The 17,522-nt window shown below is 54.6% G+C and overlaps 1 protein-coding gene across 1 annotated transcript; it reads left to right on the forward strand.

Moving 5' to 3' along the window:
* The first annotated feature begins 1,522 nt into the window (after positions 1-1,522).
* Positions 1,523-17,522, forward strand: BPIFB2 (BPI fold containing family B member 2). Its single transcript, XM_004061993.5, has 16 exons — positions 1,523-1,579; positions 2,360-2,502; positions 4,840-4,933; positions 6,621-6,725; positions 7,626-7,772; positions 9,244-9,304; positions 10,859-10,919; positions 12,076-12,167; positions 12,454-12,639; positions 12,879-12,932; positions 13,397-13,567; positions 14,145-14,212; positions 14,359-14,404; positions 15,098-15,161; positions 15,540-15,616; positions 17,161-17,522. Exons 2-16 carry the CDS (start codon positions 2,394-2,396, stop codon positions 17,200-17,202), a joined length of 1,377 nt encoding a protein of 458 aa, XP_004062041.3. The 5' UTR covers positions 1,523-1,579; positions 2,360-2,393; the 3' UTR covers positions 17,203-17,522.

Raw genomic sequence — 17,522 nt, forward strand, 5'->3', positions numbered from 1 at the left:
TTGGTCAATATTTGCGCCTCTGTCCACTGAGTCTGCTGTTTGCATCAGCTATGGTGAGGGGACAGGAGGGCCCGGTCTTAGGCATTGGTGGACAGACCAAGGCCAGGAGCAGGGTGTCAGGGAGCTCACAGCAGGCTCTTCTCATTCCTCTTTGCGTCTAGAATAGGGGCAGGGGAGCACTGGTTGGGAGGCAGGGCTGGTTCAAGTGAGCTCCAGCTGCTCAGGGGAGGGCTTGATGGTGTCTGTGGTCAGCTTTGTAGACACTGGTGGAGGCCTAGCACAGGGTGGGCCTGGGAGCTGGGCCTGATATTTGGGCTGGTGTGGGGTCAGTGGGAGTCAAGGAGTGCCCTGGAGTTGGGGAAAGGCCCCAAGTCATCCTGTGCCAATGAAGAAAAATGGAAAGGCCATCGCCTGCTGTGCACACGTATATGCACACACACAAGAACATATACACATGTACCTCCCCATCCCAGAAAACAGTCCACTTGCATACACACATGCACCTAACACCACACACTCACAGACCCACAAACACTCAGTAGGCCAAGCCCACACATGCATACATGTACACAAAACTCCCCACCTCTGTGGTCCTGTTGGATTGTGTGAATAGACACGCAATACCATAAACCAAGACGCCAACGTGCCCATTTCATGTCCACACTCACACATAAGAGCACACATTTTCCCTGCACATGTGTACATGTGACTATGCACACACACTCACATGCACGTATCAACACACACAACCCTCATCCACACATGTGCATATGCAAATTCCTTCATGCGCACACACAATTCCTTGGGTCCCATCCAGCCAAGGCGGAGGCTGAAGTTTGTAATGTGGAAAGAGACCGTGGACTAATCCATTGTGAGTGGAATGTGCATTTGGAGAGAGGCTGGGATGTTAAGCTGTGGGGACAGGTCACGCACACTTTCTCTTCTGTTCCCTTCTGAGTTAGGGCTCAGTTTGTGACTGGGATCAGGGCTCAGCATGTGATCAGGGTCAGGGCTCAGTAACTGGGGTCAGGGCTCAGTGTGTGAATATGTGACAGGGTCAGGGCTCAGTCAATGACTGAGGATGGTGCTCAGGTAGCCTTCTGCCACTCCTAAAAGGGTCATGTTTCTGAGAGAGCTTGGAGGTACCAGGCTTGAGGGGTCATTGCAGCCATCCCCTTGCCTATGGGAGGGGGGATGGGGTCCTCATGGGCCCCATCCTCCCAGGCCTTGGCTGGGCATGATAAGATACCCTCCTAGAAGCAGCTTTCCTTCCAGAGATCTCCTGGCCCTCACTAAGGCCATAGCTGCCTAGCCCCAGGGGCTTGTAGTGGTTGGGAGCTGGGCCTGGCTACTGGCTACGTGGCAGCCCCAGTGCATATGTGGGATGAGACACTTTGGCAAAGGCCATGTTTGCAGGGAAAACACTTGCAACCACAAGCAAACTCGCCGCTCCCTGGGTCCCTTCCCAGTGGACTCTGCACATTGGGAGCCTTATAAAGTAGCCTCTGCATCTGCCTGCCTGGGGCAGAGGAGGGCTACCCTGGGGCTGAGAGTTCACCTGTCTCAGGAACCACCTGAGGTAGGCATGGGGCTGGGCTGGTACGCCACTTCCAAGGAGTCTTGGCTTCTCTATCTGTTCAGTGGGGATGCTACCTCCAGCCACCCTCTGCAGAAGGGTCCTTCCATCCCTGGCCTTGCTGTGGGACCTGGGCAAGTGCCGCCATCCTGGGTGTCAGCAGACCCACCTGAGCAGCAGTCCCTCATTCCTGCCTGGCTCCCTCTCCCTGAGTCAGACACAGATCTGCCTATTTGGCCAGACTGCGTCAGGAGTGGATGGGGGCCATGTGAGAGGCCTACTGTTAGGCCATTTATCACCTGGCCAGGAGGGGATGAGGACAGGAGCCACCCTGGGTCCTCCCCTGGCTGAATTTGGTGGACAGCTGGACACCAAGCTGGCTGTCACACAGGGCTGGACTCCGGCATCAGGTGATACAGTCCTGGGCATCTTCTTGGGACAGGAAACTACCCTCAGTCTCCCCATTTGGGAGTCTCACCATCCTTCTATGCCATGGCTTGGGTCCTGCACCTGGTCCCAGTCCACTGTGTGGCCCTAGGCAAGACCATTTCTTCTCTGGGCATTGGGGGTCATTTCCAGAAGGGACTCCCCCATGATTCCTGATGAAGCAAGCAAGGCAAGGTGATGGTTCCCAATGCAGAGATGCAAAAACTGATGTCTGTGGGCCTGGGGCAGGGCTGGGATCACCAGTCAGGGCTTGTTCCCTCCAGGCTGGAGTGGGGTTCGGGCGGCTCAGGGGTGGGCTGTTTTGGCTGAGCTCCCTGATGCTCATTTCTACCCCAGCCCACAGATCCTGTGGGCAGCGGCCAGGGCAGCCATGGCTTGGGCACGTAGGCTGGGCCTGCTGCTGGCACTGCTGCTGCCCGTGGTCAGTGCCTCCACGCCAGGCACCGTGGTCCGACTCAACAAGGCAGCATTGAGCTACGGTAAGCGGTGTGTTACCCAGTGAGTGTCTGTGAGCCTGTACATGCGTGTGCAATCCTAAGTGTGTGTGCATATCTGTGAACTCAAAAGACCCGTGAGGACCCATATTTTAATTGGAAGTTGTGTCCCTGGCACCCAGACAGTGCCTGACACATGGCGCTGCTCAACAAATGCTTATTACATAAATGCGTGAAGGGGGAGTACGTCATGTGGCCAATGTGCAAGTGTGCACACGTGACTTGCTCACATGCTTTGGTGATGTGGGCATAAGTTGGTTTGAGGGGCTATTTTTACCTGTGTGTGTCTACTTATGAGTTTGAAATTTCATAGAGCTGTGCCCACGTGTGTACTTAAGTGTCGGGGAGGGTGCAAGCCCATGATGCTGCCTGGATGTGTGTGCACAGGTACGGCTGTGCACCCTGGGTGTACACGTTTGCGTATGTGGTGTGTGCACGCACGTGTGTTCTTGGGAGAGGTCTGTCTAGCACCGTGATGCAAGGAGTGTTCTAAAGTTTTATCCCTTCTGAGCTCAGCGTGAGAGAACCATCCGCTCTCTGGGTCCCACTTGTGCGAGGGCTCTGTCTTATGGCTGTGCTGCTAGATCCTTCCAAGTCTTGCCCCAATCCCCTACGGAGGGCACAATGGAGAAACTTAGGCCCAGGGAGGGACAGACATTGCCAAGGTCCAGGACGCCAGCACAAACATGTTTATTCACCTCGAGTTGCCTCCCAGTGAGAATTTGGTTTCCCACCAAAGCCAGGAGATCAGAAGCGGTTTCCCCCAAGGCCAAACTCAGATTATAGTGTGAGAAAGTCAGGTCAGACAGTAGATGGGACTTTCAGTGGCCCAGGACACGAAGCAGTGGCTCAGGGAAGTAGCAGGGTTCCCCCACCCCTGGGTAAACGCAGCCTTCCGGGACCTCGTATCCGGGCTGATGGGCAGGCAATGAAAGGGGTCAGTGATCCGTGCCAGAGCATGACATGGAGCCATTCATGGATGCCTGCAGGTAGGGCCATGAGGCCCGCGCCCTCCGCCGCCTTCCTGCCCTCTGCCCATCCTGTGCAAGCCTCCTTTGTCCCCAGGGAGCCCTCCCCAGCTTGCCTGCCTGTTTGTTTTTGGCAGAAATCTGGCTGGAGGCCCACGCTGGACACATTGCTCCCCAGGCTGGGCTGAGTGGCTACTTCCAGTGTCCTCCCCACCCCATCCTGCAAGCCCCAGAGTTCAAACCCTGCATCAAGGGAGCACTGTAGGTGGAGTCTGAGGTCTGGGTGTGAGTCCCAGCTCAGCTGCAGATGGTTAGGTGGGAGAGGGGTGCTGGGAAACATGGAAACCACCGCCTTTATGCTTCTTGTTGGGGGAGACTAAGAACCAGAGAGGTGCAGGGACTCCTCAAGTTCCCACGGTGAGTCTGAGCAGTGGGCAGGCCTCTTGACTCCTCATTTGAAGCTCCCTTCCAGCACCATTACCTCTTATTCTAATTCAACTCCCGCTTAATTAGCACCTCTCTGGGGTTCAGCGGCACAGGTGAGTGAGGATGCCCAGAGGCTCGGGAGCCAGGTCCCTCGGTCCAAAGCCAGCTTTCCCTGGCCAGGTGCCCTCACCTCTCTGTAAACTGGGCATGATAATAGGAAAAGTAAAGCACTCAGAACAGGGCCTGGCACTACAGGATCACAACATAAGTGATTGCCGCTATTATTACAAAAATAAATAGCAATGGTAGAAGCTAGCATTTGCTGTGCACTGAGTGTTTACAATGATACTATGTGACAGATACCATTAGAATCATTGCAGATGTATAGATGGGGAAACTGAGGCACAGAGTAGCCACACAGGCAGTGAGTAGCAGTGAGCACTGTGGTTTGAAACCAGGATCTGAGAGACTCTTGAGTCCTCAGCCTCCAGGTGAGGCTGTCCCCTCCCCTCCCAAGGGACGTCCCCTCTGCTCCCATGGGCGCCTCCACAGCAGGCCAGGGATGACTGGGAGATGCCCCTTCTGCTTGGGAATTAGGGAAGGCTCCCAGAGGAGATGGGATCTGGTTGGAACCTTGCAAGAGGGCAAAGGATTTTGTTGCTTTTGAAGGACAGGGTAAATCAGCAGGATTTTGAGAAGCAGAGTGGGAGAAGGAGGTCATGCCCAGGTGGAGAGGGCCTGATGCGAGTGGTGCACCCAAGGTGGGCTCATGGGGAGTCAGCTGCCCTCCCCATATGCTTGGAGTAAGCCTACCCCTTCCAGTCTGAGTACCCTTTGCCCAAGGTGCAGGGTAGATGGCAGGCAGTGTGTTCTTGCTACTTGGTGGTTCCCGAGGGCACCCTGACCTCACTCTACCCTGGCCCCACAGTGTCTGAAATTGGGAAAGCCCCTCTCCAGCGGGCCCTGCAGGTCACTGTCCCTCATTTCCTGGACTGGAGTGGAGAGGCGCTTCAGCCCACCAGGTGAGTGCTCCCCTCCTCCAGAGAAGGTGCTCCTGCCACCAAGTGGAGTGTTCCTGCTTGCCAGGTGGGTGCTTCAGTCCACCAGGCATGTGTTCCTGCCTGCTGGGCAGATGCTCCTATCCACGGGGCAAAGTGTTCCAGTCCACCAGATGAGCACTCTCCACTGAAGATGAGTGCTCCCTCCCACAAGGTGAGTGGTCACAAGATGATTTAAGAGAGGGACTCAAGATGGAGAAGCCGGGGCCTGGTGCCTCTGAATTAGTGAATTTCTGCCCTCAAGGGCTAAGCCTGGCTCCTGGGTCCCCAGGGCTGGCAGGACCCTCTGTTTCTAGAAACTGGATACTGAATTTAGACATGAATCTGAGCCTCCTTTACCTCCACCCTACTCTGCTTAATGCAGAAACTAAAGGCATAGGGATGTGGAGCATCCCAAACTTAGACACCCCTGGGCTGGTCAACAGTCACCTTCCTCATAAGAACTAGGGCTCACTACTGTCAGATCTTTGGGTTTCCAAGAGAAGATATACATCTAGAATCCATCAAATTTGGAATGATAGCAACTAATTAAAAAACATTTAAAGGCCAGGCGCGGTGGTCCACACCTGTAATCTCAGCACTTTGGGAGGCCGAGGTGGGTGGATCACCTGATATCAGGAGTTCAAGACCAGCCTGGCTAACATGGTGAAACCCCATCTCAACTAAAAATACAAAAATTGGCTGGGAGTGGTGGCGTGTGCCTGTAATCCCAGCTACTCAGGAGGCTGAGGTGGGAGAATCTCTTGAACCTGGGAGGCAGAGGTTGCAGTGAGCCAAGATTGTGCCATTGTACTCCAGCCTGGGCGACAAGAGTGAAACTCTGTCTCAAAACAAAAAAACAAAAACAAAAACAAACAAACAAACAAAAAACATTTAAGACTTTAAGACCCTGGAACAATGGGTAGGTGGTGAAAAAAACATCTGGCTTGGGGGCCACCAGTTTGAGATCCCTTAGGTAGAGCTGAAATGCAGTTCATGGCATGGTTAATAAAGGTGGAGAACTGGACATAAATACCCAGCGACCAAAGATGCCTAAATCACTTGTGGTCTGGCCACACAATGGACACCATGGGGCTGTTTGAAAACAGTGCCCAGGGCTCTTGTTTGTAGACACAGGATTGAACCCAGGATTGTTGAGTGCACAGAAGCAGCTTCTGTACAGAGGACCTGAACTGTACAGTGCAGAAATGACTTTCATTTAGGAAATAAAATAAATCACAGGTTAGCTGGAGAGTGCTTGGAGCTTTGAAGTGGGGGAGTTTCTGTTGCTGTAGGCTACGAGCTGCAGACATTGACTAGGATACCAGAGAGAGGATTTCTGCCTTCTGTGGTTCCTGAAGTTTTTCTTTTCCAACCTTCCCAACTTTCCAGGCAGGGGTCGGAAACTGTCAAAAACCTGAGCAATCATCTCACCCAAGTTCTGCCCGAAGCGGGGGCCCCTCTGCATGTTCTCCCTACCAGCTGGTGTCCAATCTTGGTTTGCATGCTCTGTGGTGATGGAGAACTCACCATCTTCCCCTTACCTCATGGTTCCAATTGTCAGAAAGCCCTTCTTTATAACATCGTGTGGGTATGGCTCAGAGCACCCACCCCAGAGTTGATCCCATGGTTTAATGGGGGCCACTCTGTCACCTTGATTACTACCCTGCAGGATCCGGATTCTGAATGTCCACGTGCCCCGCCTCCACCTGAAATTCATCGCTGGTTTCGGAGTGCGCCTGCTGGCAGCAGCTAATTTTACTTTCAAGGTCTTTCGGTGAGCGGATCTCCTTGTTAGGGGGTGAGAAGGGTTTTGGGGATGCTCCGAGGGGCACAGTGAGGGGACGCGGGGTAGCAACTCCTCCAGGGCCCTCATCCGGGCCTCTTGACTCTCTGTCCATTGCTCTCTCTCCCCTCACCCTTGGAGGGGAGCAAGATAGTGAGAACATTTCTGAGAACCCTGCTCAACAGCCCTGCAACTGGGCAGAGTCACTTGGCTTGTTTACCCCTCAGCTTCCTCATCTGTAAAATGGGATGAACTTCTGCAGAGTGCCAATGACGGTTTGGTGAATGGGTTCATTGCTGTGATTATAATGACTGTCCTCTCTTTCCCAGGGCAAGGCACATGAGAGACGCTCAATAAGCATAACGATCAGAGTTATTTTTGTGTGCCTGGCATCTTGTATGTTACTGCATTTAATTTTCACACCATGAGCTGTGCAGTCAGAGGGGTCTCTTATCTAGCTTCTCTACCCTGACACTATGATTTTATGATTGCTTCCTGTGGGCCAGGCTCTGTGCTGGGTGTTTTCACATGATTATCTCACAGGAAACTCAGCACAGCCCTGCGAAATAGTTCCCACCAACCTTATGTCCATTTTACAGAAGAGGAAACTGAGGCTCAGCGTGGTAAATGACTGGCCCAGGGTCTCACAGTGAGAGGCTCCGGACAGCCAGTGCTCACACCCACTGCTGCAACGTCTATGACCCCAAGTGGAGTCTTGAGGCTGGGGGCTGTGGGCCTGCCCCAGGTAGGGCCATCTCACTCTGGGAGTCGGGGGCCTGCCTGGGCCAAGTGGAGGGCAGGCAGGGGCTGGGGAATTTGTAAGATCTATCGTCAGTCATGGTGGGCTCTGCTGGGCGGTGCTGCTCGGGCTCAGGACTGGCATCCCTACAGTGCCCCAGAGCCCCTGGAGCTGACGCTGCCTGTGGAACTGCTGGCTGACACCCGCGTGACCCAGAGCTCCATCAGGACCCCTGTGGTCAGCATCTCTGCCTGCTCTTTATTCTTGGGCCACGCCATCGAGTTTGATGGCAGTAACAGGTGGGTGCCTGGTGAGGGCAGGGTCACAGGAATCCCAGATGCCAAAGCTGTGCTGCTGTTTCCTGAGCTGCCCACTCAGGACTTTAACCAATGGCCACAAGGGCCTCAGGGGCCCCCATTATTGTGCTTGTTTTATGTCGGAGGACACTGAGGCTCAGAGAGGGGGAGAGGCATGCCTGAGGTCACACAGCAAGTGAGCAGCCAGAGCCTGGGACCTTTCCATCCCCTGTACCACTTGACAATACACACTAGCTATTAGTACACTCTTTGGGGAGGGATTTTGGGTGGATCAGACTGGCTATTAGGACCTCGGAGACCCACCCCTCCTAGCAGACATGAGGGAAAGGAAGCCAGGGAGGGCCTGGGACCCACCAATAGCCAGCTCTCGCAGGCCGCTCCCTTCTGCATAAAGGCTGATGGCAGCTCCCGCCTCCAGAGCACTTATGTGTGCTGAGCATTGTTCAGGCCCTTTCCGTAGATCATTTCATTTGATCCTCACAGTATCCTACCAGGTAGGTGTTAAGTATTTCCTGCATTTTACAGGAGAGCAAATGGAGGCCCAGAGCAGTTAAGTGACTTGCCTAAGGCCACTGGCTGACAAATGGTGTAACCAGATTCAGGCCCAGGCAGCCCGACCAATTCCGTGGCTTGCAAATCCCCCTAGACGATGTCTGCACCTTCCCAATGTGAGAGGGGCTTGCTGAGGTGTTGAGCATCTTGGAGGCTTAGAAGAATGCAACGTATGCATCAAGACTGAGCTTTTTCCCCAGAGAGGGATGTGGCTGCATAAACCCATTCACACTTGTGTCCCATGATCACCAGGTCTGACTCATGACCCCTCACTGTCCTTACAGGCAGGGGATGCTCACAGCTTATTGAAGGGGAAATGGAAGCCCAGAGGCTTTGGAAACACAGAGGCCACACTCCCACCTCCCCAGGGAGCTGGTTCAGCGAGGTTGGGCTGTGGCTTGGATCGACATTTTTGCAAATCAAGGAACCATAGGTGCCTATGGAGCACTGTTGAGTTGTTTAGAGGGGAAACGGAGGCCCGGAGTCAGGAAGGGATTTTATTAGGTGTGTCACAGAAAATTGGACCCAAAGCATGAAGCAGACCCAGGATCCCAGCTCTACCCCCTAACCCAAACTTCACTGGGCTTAGAGTGGCCACGAAGCCAGCTGGCCAAAGTCATGGCCAAGTCTGCCTTTTGCAGTGCCCTCTCTGTCTCACTCGCCACATTCTTGGCCATTTCCAAACCTTGAGATAAATGACCCTCTCTTTTGAGTCTCAGTTTCCTCATCTATGGGGCCAATTATGCCAGCACTGTGTCTGGCAGGTGGCAGGGCATCGAATGGAATTGATTGGCCTCCTGGCTGAGGATAGAGACTTCTCTTCCCAGACGTGCGACTGTGCTGAGCGACGGGACCTAATATGTTTGGGACCCCAGGAACTCTTTCTGTGTTTCTCCCTCAGCACCTCCCACGCGCTGCTGGTCCTGGTGCAGAAGCACATTAAAGCTGTCTTGAGTAACAAGGTAAAGGGCTTGCAGATTTCTCAGAAAGGAGGGCATGGCTTCACAGAGAAGGCACAGTGAAGAAAGAGTGGGATTTCAGGCAGGGGGTACTTTGCTTGGGATTAAAAAAAAGAAAAAAAAAAGAAGCCCCTTCATGGTCCCCATGAAGGCAGGGAAAAGGCTGGTGCCAGGTCCAGGGGAGTGATGGGGAGGCACAAATGAGGGCAGAGTTTATGGGGTTGGAGGGGAGGGGGAGGTTCATCCTCTTAGGGCAGCCCCAATTTCATGCTAGAGGGTGGATGGAGTGGGGTTCATGGGCCTGTGGTTTGTGAAAAGAAGACAGAACGAGAGTGAACGAGGGTGTGGGCATGGGGCCAGCTGTGGCCTGGATGGGTCCTGGTCCTTTCCAGATGTGCAGTCTCTGCTCCTGGTTCCACATCTGTACTGAAAGAGACAAAGCCCCTCCTCCATGGGGCGGTTGCAGGCATGAAATGCATTAACATTTCAGAAGAGTTCGGGACAGTGGTTGGCAGAGTGGGTGCTGCTATTATTATTACTATTTTAGCTCTTGTCATTGTCTGCATGGAGCTGACTTGGTGAGAGAGGGTAGCCCAGGGGCTAGGGTCCCACTGCCCAGGGGGAGCTCATTTTCTCCCTGCCCTATCCCATCCCAACCCCACTACTGCTTTAAGGGGCAGTAGTAGAGACGAAGTCAACCTCCTGCATGCCACCCCACACCCCCCAGAGGGCGACTGCAACATGCCCACCTTACAGATGAGAAAACCGAGGCTCGAGGGGTGAAGGTGGGGCAGCTCCTCTTGAGAGTCCTGCGGGATGCCCAAGTGGACAGCTTAACTTTGCCTGTTGGTCCAGCCTCTTCCTCTCCCTGTAGTCCCCCTGCTGCCCTCATAGCCAGCCTCTTCTGAGCAAGGTGCTTCAGGCAGCACTGCAGGAAGGAAGACCCACCCTCTCCTCTTCCTCTCGACCTCGCCCTGCCCAGTCTCGCCAGCTCTTGCCTGGTTAAGGCTGCGAGTGCCCCTGGCCTTGCAGTTCCTCCTCTGCCCCCATCTTCTATCACACTGATCCCAACATAATGTACTTCTCTGGCTGCCCATGGTGCCCAGGGAAAACCTCTGTAGCTCCCTGGCCTGGCAGCTGAAGCTTGGCCTGGTCTGGCTTGCTGATCACTGCCTGCCTCTGCATGGGCACCACCCTCTCACCAGCTGAGCTTCAAGACTGAGCTCTCAGCCCTGTTGCAGCAGATTCCCTGCCTCCGTTGCTCAGGCCCAGCTGTGACCACCTCTGCTGGGCTCCACGGCCTCTGTTCTTTCTTCCGTGCCTGGGGACCTATGCTCACACTGCCATCAGCCTTTGGGTTGCTTCTCCTCTGTTTCTTCGGTGCCTGGAAGGGGTCCCAGGAGATGCCCATTGGCGGGTGGAGGAAGTGATTCCAGGCATGGTGTATGGGTTGGGGAGGCTTCTAAACAGGGACTGTAGACCCCTCCCAGCCTTGTGCCCTCCAGCCCGAGGGCTGCCCTAACTAACCCCAGCCTCCTTCTCTCTGTCTTACCACAGCTGTGCCTGAGCATCTCCAACCTGGTGCAGGGTGTCAATGTCCACCTGGGCACCTTAATTGGTAAGATCTGGGAGCCAGGGGAGGGGGCTGGGGCCTCTGGGACCCCCTGGAGCCCCTAGAACCCTCCAAAGGCTCCACTCTGGATCACGGTCAACCTCTAGGAGAGTCAGTTGTAGGGTGACTGAATTGTGAGCTCCCAAAACAGTGTAATTATTCATGAAATCTGGGAATCTCCAAATTCTAGAACCAAAACCAAGTCTTTGATTCTAGAATCTGTGTATCTTAGATCAAAAAATCTGAAAAACAAAATACAATTTTGAAATCATGAGTCTTAACATTGGAGAATCCAAGGACCATTGACACTTAGAATCTGGAATCATTCTAGAATCTAGAATCATCATTCCAAAGACCAGCTCTTCCCTTGGCCTCCCAAAGTGCTGGGATCACCGGCATGAGCCACCGCGCCTGGCCTCGCCGTTTGAAACTTCCCTGCAAGAGTATTCTGAGGCTCAGAAGAGTTGGGCTCTGAGCCATGCCTCCCTGAAGGCTGCTCGGAGGGTCTGTTAGGGAAGCTGGACTTCTGTGATCTTGCATAACTGGCCCCAGTGGGGTGTGCTCTTGGAGTTCTCATAGGAGACAGTGTAATGAGGTGGGAAGAGCATGGCTTTGGGGTCAGACTGACCAGGTATTACACTCCTGGGCAAGACTGAACCTCACCAGACTGCGTGTGCGTGTGTGTGTATGTGTGTGTGTGCATGAGTGCATGCGTGTGTATAAAATAACCCTACAAGATTGTAACGAGGATTGAATGAGATGCTGTAAGTCAAGCATCTGGACCTTGATAAGTGAGAGTTATCTTCTTTTTCTGTGGTTGCTTCTCACCTTTGTCAGGGGATATTTGTGCCTGGACTGGGCCCTTCTCCTTCCTTCTAACTTGGGGTCACTAGTCTCCCACCAAGGGGGAAAGCAGAAAGCATACCTGTTAGAATTGTGCCTAAACTAAGAGTCAGCAGGCTGTGAGTAGCTAAATCCTGGCCATGTGCACTTTGCCACTTAAATTTGCTTATTCAGAGGCTTGCTCTGCCTCTTTTGTTTCGTGGCCTGGCTCTGGCTAATCAGGGTAATCAGACAATAAATAAACTTTTCTGGATAGATGAAATGTTGGTGAGCAGTGCTAAATATGCCATCTTTTCTTCTCCACCCTGGTTTCATGAAGGCCTCAACCCCGTGGGTCCTGAGTCCCAGATCCGCTATTCCATGGTCAGTGTGCCCACTGTCACCAGTGACTACATTTCCCTGGAAGTCAATGTAAGTGCCTCCTGGCCAGCCCAGAGCTGGGGGCTTGCTGCCTCTGGAGTCCTTGGTGTTCCAGAAGATTCCTAAAGGAGCGGGGGAGTGGGAAAGGAGAGGAGGAGCTGGAATAGTGTCCTAGCCGGGAGCATACCACACAGGCGAAAGTATGAACTACACATGTGGCATCTTGCAGGGGCTGGGGGGCAGGGAGTGGCATCTAGGAGTCCAGGTTCTGCCATGGAGCCACCTCCGTGCCGAGGCCCTGCTGCTTTTCTCCCACTTCCCCCTCCCACCCCTACAGGCTGTTCTCTTCCTGCTGGGCAAGCCCATCATCCTGCCCACGGATGCCACCCCTTTTGTGTTGCCAAGGCATGTGGGTACCGAGGGCTCCATGGCCACCGTGGGCCTCTCCCAGCACCTGTTTGACTCTGCGCTCCTGCTGCTGCAGAAGGCCGGTGCCCTCAACCTGGACATCACAGGGCAGCTGGTGAGGGCCCGACCTGCAGCCCAGGGCCTGTGGGGCAAGAGCTCCCTGTGGCCCAGCCTAGGGAGACCTCCCAGAGGCCAAATCATGGGTGGGTGGGGCCGCTGGAGCTGGCGCCACAGGGTGGCTGTTGGAAGGGTTAAACGGGGGCTATGGGGAGTGATTGCTCAGGGGGAAAGTGGTGATCTGTCTTGGGGAGCAGCTGTCCTAAAACCTGTTGTGGCCTGGGGGGCTGATTTCAGAGGTCGGATGACAACCTGCTGAACACCTCTGCTCTGGGCCGGCTCATCCCGGAGGTCGGTGATGTTTCTGATCATTCCAGGGACTGAGACAGGGGACTGGGGTGGGGGTTCTCTGGGTCGTGGGATCTCTGCTGGCTCTTATCTGTCCCAAGTGAAGTTCAGCATCTGTCCTTAAACCTACTCCTCCATCTTGGGGAGGCTCTAACTTCTGCCCAGACATCACACTCTGTCTCTCTGTGCCTTTGCTTGAGCAGTGTCTGCTGTTTGGAATGTCTTTCTCCTCCCTTTCTCTTATCCTTCTTCAAGACCAAGCTCAAGGTCACCTCCTCGGGGAGATCCAACCCCCTCGTCTTGTCCAGCGGCCTGTAAGACCCACTGGCTTACACAGAGGGGGGACCCACCTCTGTGCCCAGTCACATACAGCACTATGGTGGCCCAATCAGCATTTGAGGAGTGACTGACCAGAGAGCCCGCCAGCCGCTGCCTCAGCAGGGCCTCCTCCGCCTCTGCCTCCCCAGGTGGCCCGCCAGTTTCCCGAGCCCATGCCTGTGGTGCTCAAGGTGCGGCTGGGTGCCACACCTGTGGCCATGCTCCACACGAACAACGCCACCCTGCGGCTGCAGCCCTTCGTGGAGGTCCTGGCCACAGCCTCCAACTCGGCTTTCCAGTCTCTCTTCTCCCTGGATGTGGTGAGTGCAGTGGGGCCGGTCGGAAGGCAGGCAACTGTCACAGAGACCTCCCTCCCTGCTTCGCTGTCCCCTCATCTTTGCTCTACTCACACTATTGTCTTCGCTGTTCCTTGAATGTGTCAGGACACTCCCGCCCCGGGACCTTTGCATGTGCTGAGCCCTCGGCCTAGGACTCTCCCACCCTGGCTCTTGGCATGTCCGGCTCCCCCTCCTCTTCCAGGTCTCAGCTTAAATATTGCAGCCTTCCTGGTCTACCCTGAGTAAGAAGGTCCCCATCAGCCTTCTCAGCACCTCCTCTCTGCATTTGTGGCCCCTGCCACTCTCTGAAAGGATGGCGCCTGGTTACTGTGGTTACGGTCCCCCTCTCCCACAGCTGGCGACTCGTTCCCAGGGCAGGGAGCTGGTCTGCCTTGTTCACATTGTGTTGTTGCCAACATTCAGCGTGGGGCCTGGCACATAGCAGGGGCTCCACAGACACCAGCTGCCTGAATGAGTCGGGGGATGGGTGGGAGGCTGGGTGGCTGGTGCCCCCCTCATGGCTCTGTGCCCTCTGACCCTGCTCTCCCCATGTGCCCAGGTAGTGAACTTGAGACTCCAGCTCTCTGTGTCCAAGGTGAAGCTTCAGGGGACCACGTCTGTGCTGGGGTAAGTGAGCCTACCTGGACCCAGCAGCCTCAGTGTGTTCTTCTGTGCAATGGGTCCATCACCACCCTGGGTCACAGTGTTAGCCAGGGAGCCTGGGGGTAGGGAGGTGCCAGACCCTGTCCTGAATTCTCCTGCTTCTCTTTCAGGGATGTCCAGCTCACGGTGGCCTCCTCCAACGTGGGCTTCATTGATGTGAGTGTGGGGCTGGGGCCTCTAGAAACCCCCGTCCTGGGTAGGGCACACCTGGAGCCTGGGGAAGGGATGGCTGTGTACATGTGCTGACCCGTGTGCCTGTGTGTGCCCCTATAGTCGGGCTTCCCCGGGCTGCTTGGGGACAGTGGCCAGTCAGTCCATCTGCCTGATACTCTGCCTGGCAGTCGATGACTTGTCACCCAGCCCTCACCCCAAAAGTCCATTGGTCAGTTGGACAAAGAATGTCAGCTGTCCCTTCAGCCAGGTGATGTGATTGGGTCATCGGCCACCATACATCCACTTGTCAGCTGGCATGCCATCAACATGCCCCCCTTCTACCCAGCTGTCAGTCTCTCTGTCTGTCGGTCATCTGCGTCAGGCAGTCTGCTGGCCAGTCCACCTGTTGGTCACACAGTGCGTGAGTGTCCACAGTCAGTGCCTGTCCCTCAGCCTCCACTCCGGTGAGCACTGCTGTTGGGTGTGATCCTGCGAAGGCTGAGCCAACCATGGGGGTATTTCTGGGCCCCACTTGAACCCAGGACATGGGTGATCTGCCTTCCTCCCTGTGCCTCAGCCTCTGCCATCCATCCGTTGTCTGTCTGTCTCTGTGTATATTTATGTATGTGCCTGACTGTCCATCTCTCCTGGCCCCTCGGCTGGGACGGGCCCATCTCCCTGGCTCCGTGGCCACAGACAGATCAGGTGCGCACAGTGATGGGCACCGTTTTTGAGAAGCCCCTCCTGGACCATCTCAATGGTAAGCCCTGCCCTCCACCCCAGCAGGGCCCCTCTGGCCCCTTCCATACCCCACATCTGCTCAGTGCTCAATCCCAGCCCCCTTCCCACCTCCCAGGCTCACAGGGTGAGAGGGGGCCTCTGGAGTCTAGCAGCCCATGTGTGCATGCCCCTTGGCACATATCTGTGTAGCAGCTGTGTGATCTTCACCAAGCAGCTGTGTGATCTTCACCAAGTTCCTTTTTCTCTCTGAGCCCCAGCTTCCCCTTCTGTAAAAGGGGTATAACAATAATGGCATCCATCTCCCAGATGCCTGCGAGGACTCAGTGCTGTGATGCACATGAGGACTTTAGCACAGGCTGGCTCCAGGGGACGATCGTTTCTTCTTTCTCGCCTGCAGCTCTCTTGGCCATGGGAATTGCCCTCCCTGGTGTGGTCAACCTCCACTATGTCGCCCCTGAGATCTTTGTCTATGAGGTGAGAGCCTTTGGGTGTGACCAGAGGGGCCTCCTTCACTCAGAGGGACTGATTGAGGTGGGGGTCACCTCTCTCCCTCCCCCTCTGTGGCTGCCAAAACCATGCCATGAATCCTTAACTGCAATGAAATGAAAAGTCCAGAATGCCAAGAGATGCTGGGTCAAAGGTTTCACCCTTCCTTTAGTCCTCGTAAAATATCACACCAGGCCGCACTCGGACAATTGGGGCCTTCACTTGTCCCATGATCCTGTGCCCTGGAATGGGCACAACCCCTTTGATATCTGGAGCAGATGACAGTGGGACTCCTTCCACTTTGTAGACAAACTGTGCAGGCTGGATGGGAGTAGGGAACTTCCTGAACTTTCTAAAATTGCTTTCCCTGGGTCTGAAATTGTGGGCCCAGGGTGAGATTCAGTCACAACACTGCCCAGGGTGAGATGCGACAACTGCTTTCTTCTGCACCTGGGATATAAAAGGAAATTCAGTCAACAAGACATGCCTAAGACAGAAAGCTGAACCCAGGTCTCTCATGCCCAATGTCTCACGTGCTGTTCATATCCGATGAGTGTGACCTGCTGATGTAATTCCAGGGAGGATGCCCTTGTTCCTTAAGAACTGCTGTCTCAAGGCACTAGGGTGACCATCCGCCCCCATGAGAAGGAACAATTGGTACACAGAGGAGCAGGGCTCTGTGGGAATTTCCCTAGGACTTCCCAAAACAGGCACAGTTAGTGGCTGACCCACCTTGGCATTTGACCCAGCCACTGGGTAAGAGGTGAAAAGTCCCTAGTCCAGTACTGTTACCGATGGAACTTTCTGCAAGGATGGAAATTTATACTGTCCAAAGCAGCAGCCATGATAAGCCACAGGTCCATGTGGCTACTGAGCACTGAAATGTGGCTAGTGCAACAGTGGACCTGAATTTTTTATTTTGTTTCATTTTAATGAATTTCCATGTAATTAGCCATAGGACTAATTAATTAGCCATAGCCACTAATTGTGGCTGCCTTATTGGACCACAGAGCCCTAGACTACAAGCTATGCTGGGGCAGGAACTGGGTCTGGCTTGTTCTCTGCTGGCTCCCCAGCACCTGCCACAGGGCTTGGCTTATAGTAGAGGCTTGATGAAGATTTACTGAATGAATGAATGAATGATCGGCAGCCCTCCAGAATGCTCCTGCAGTGGAGTGTAGCATAGGGGAGCTATGGGGGGTGCCTGAGTCTGCTGGAGAGACTTGGACTTGGAGAAGATGCTCCATGGTTCTGGGCTCCCATTCATAAAGCATCAGTGGTATCCACCATCAGAGCAGCAACCAGTGCCTTCCTGGGGGGTCTCACTGCATCCTCACAGTGGCCTTGTGAGGTGGAGGCTGTTACTACCCCCAAAGTGACAGACTGGGAAACTCAGGCCCAGAGAGGCAAAGGACTCTCCTCACAACCCACAGCAAGAATGGCAGAGCAGAACTCAGAGCCAGGCTGAGGGGGCGGCTGGGGTCCTGCCTGTGCCTCCTCTGACCTGGTCCATGGTTTCCTTTGCCCTTCAGGGCTACGTGGTGATATCCAGTGGACTTTTCTACCAGAGCTGAGGCAAGACCACTGGGAGGCCTGAGAGTGGGCCAGCTCGCTGCTCAGGCGAATTTCTCATTTCAAGCCACTGGGGAAACTGAGGCAAAACCATACTTAGTCATCACCAACAAGCTGGACTGCTTAGCTGGGCTGGTTTATCTTCCCTGAGTGCCTGGGTCTCCCTCCCTCACTTCTGCCCTCTCCCTTCCTCCTCCTCTTCTCCTCCCTCTTCCCTCATCTCCCCCCTCCTTCCTCTGCCCCACCCCAGGGGGGAGCAGACTGCTCCTCCAGGCTGTATAGACCTACCCTCTTGCATTAAACAACTTCTCTTGAGCTGCAA

This window comes from Gorilla gorilla, chromosome 21, assembly GCF_029281585.2.
Source record: "Gorilla gorilla gorilla isolate KB3781 chromosome 21, NHGRI_mGorGor1-v2.1_pri, whole genome shotgun sequence".
Taxonomy (NCBI): Eukaryota; Metazoa; Chordata; class Mammalia; order Primates; family Hominidae; genus Gorilla; species Gorilla gorilla.

Coding starts and splice junctions, on each gene's coding strand:
- BPIFB2 (XM_004061993.5), top strand. CDS start 2,394: ATGGCTTGGGCACGTAGGCTGGGCCTGCTGCTGGCACTGCTGCTGCCC. Junction 9,305..10,858: donor AAGCTGTCTTGAGTAACAAG/GTAAAGGGCTTG, acceptor GTCTTACCACAG/CTGTGCCTGAGCATCTCCAA. Junction 13,568..14,144: donor CTCTCTTCTCCCTGGATGTG/GTGAGTGCAGTG, acceptor CCATGTGCCCAG/GTAGTGAACTTGAGACTCCA.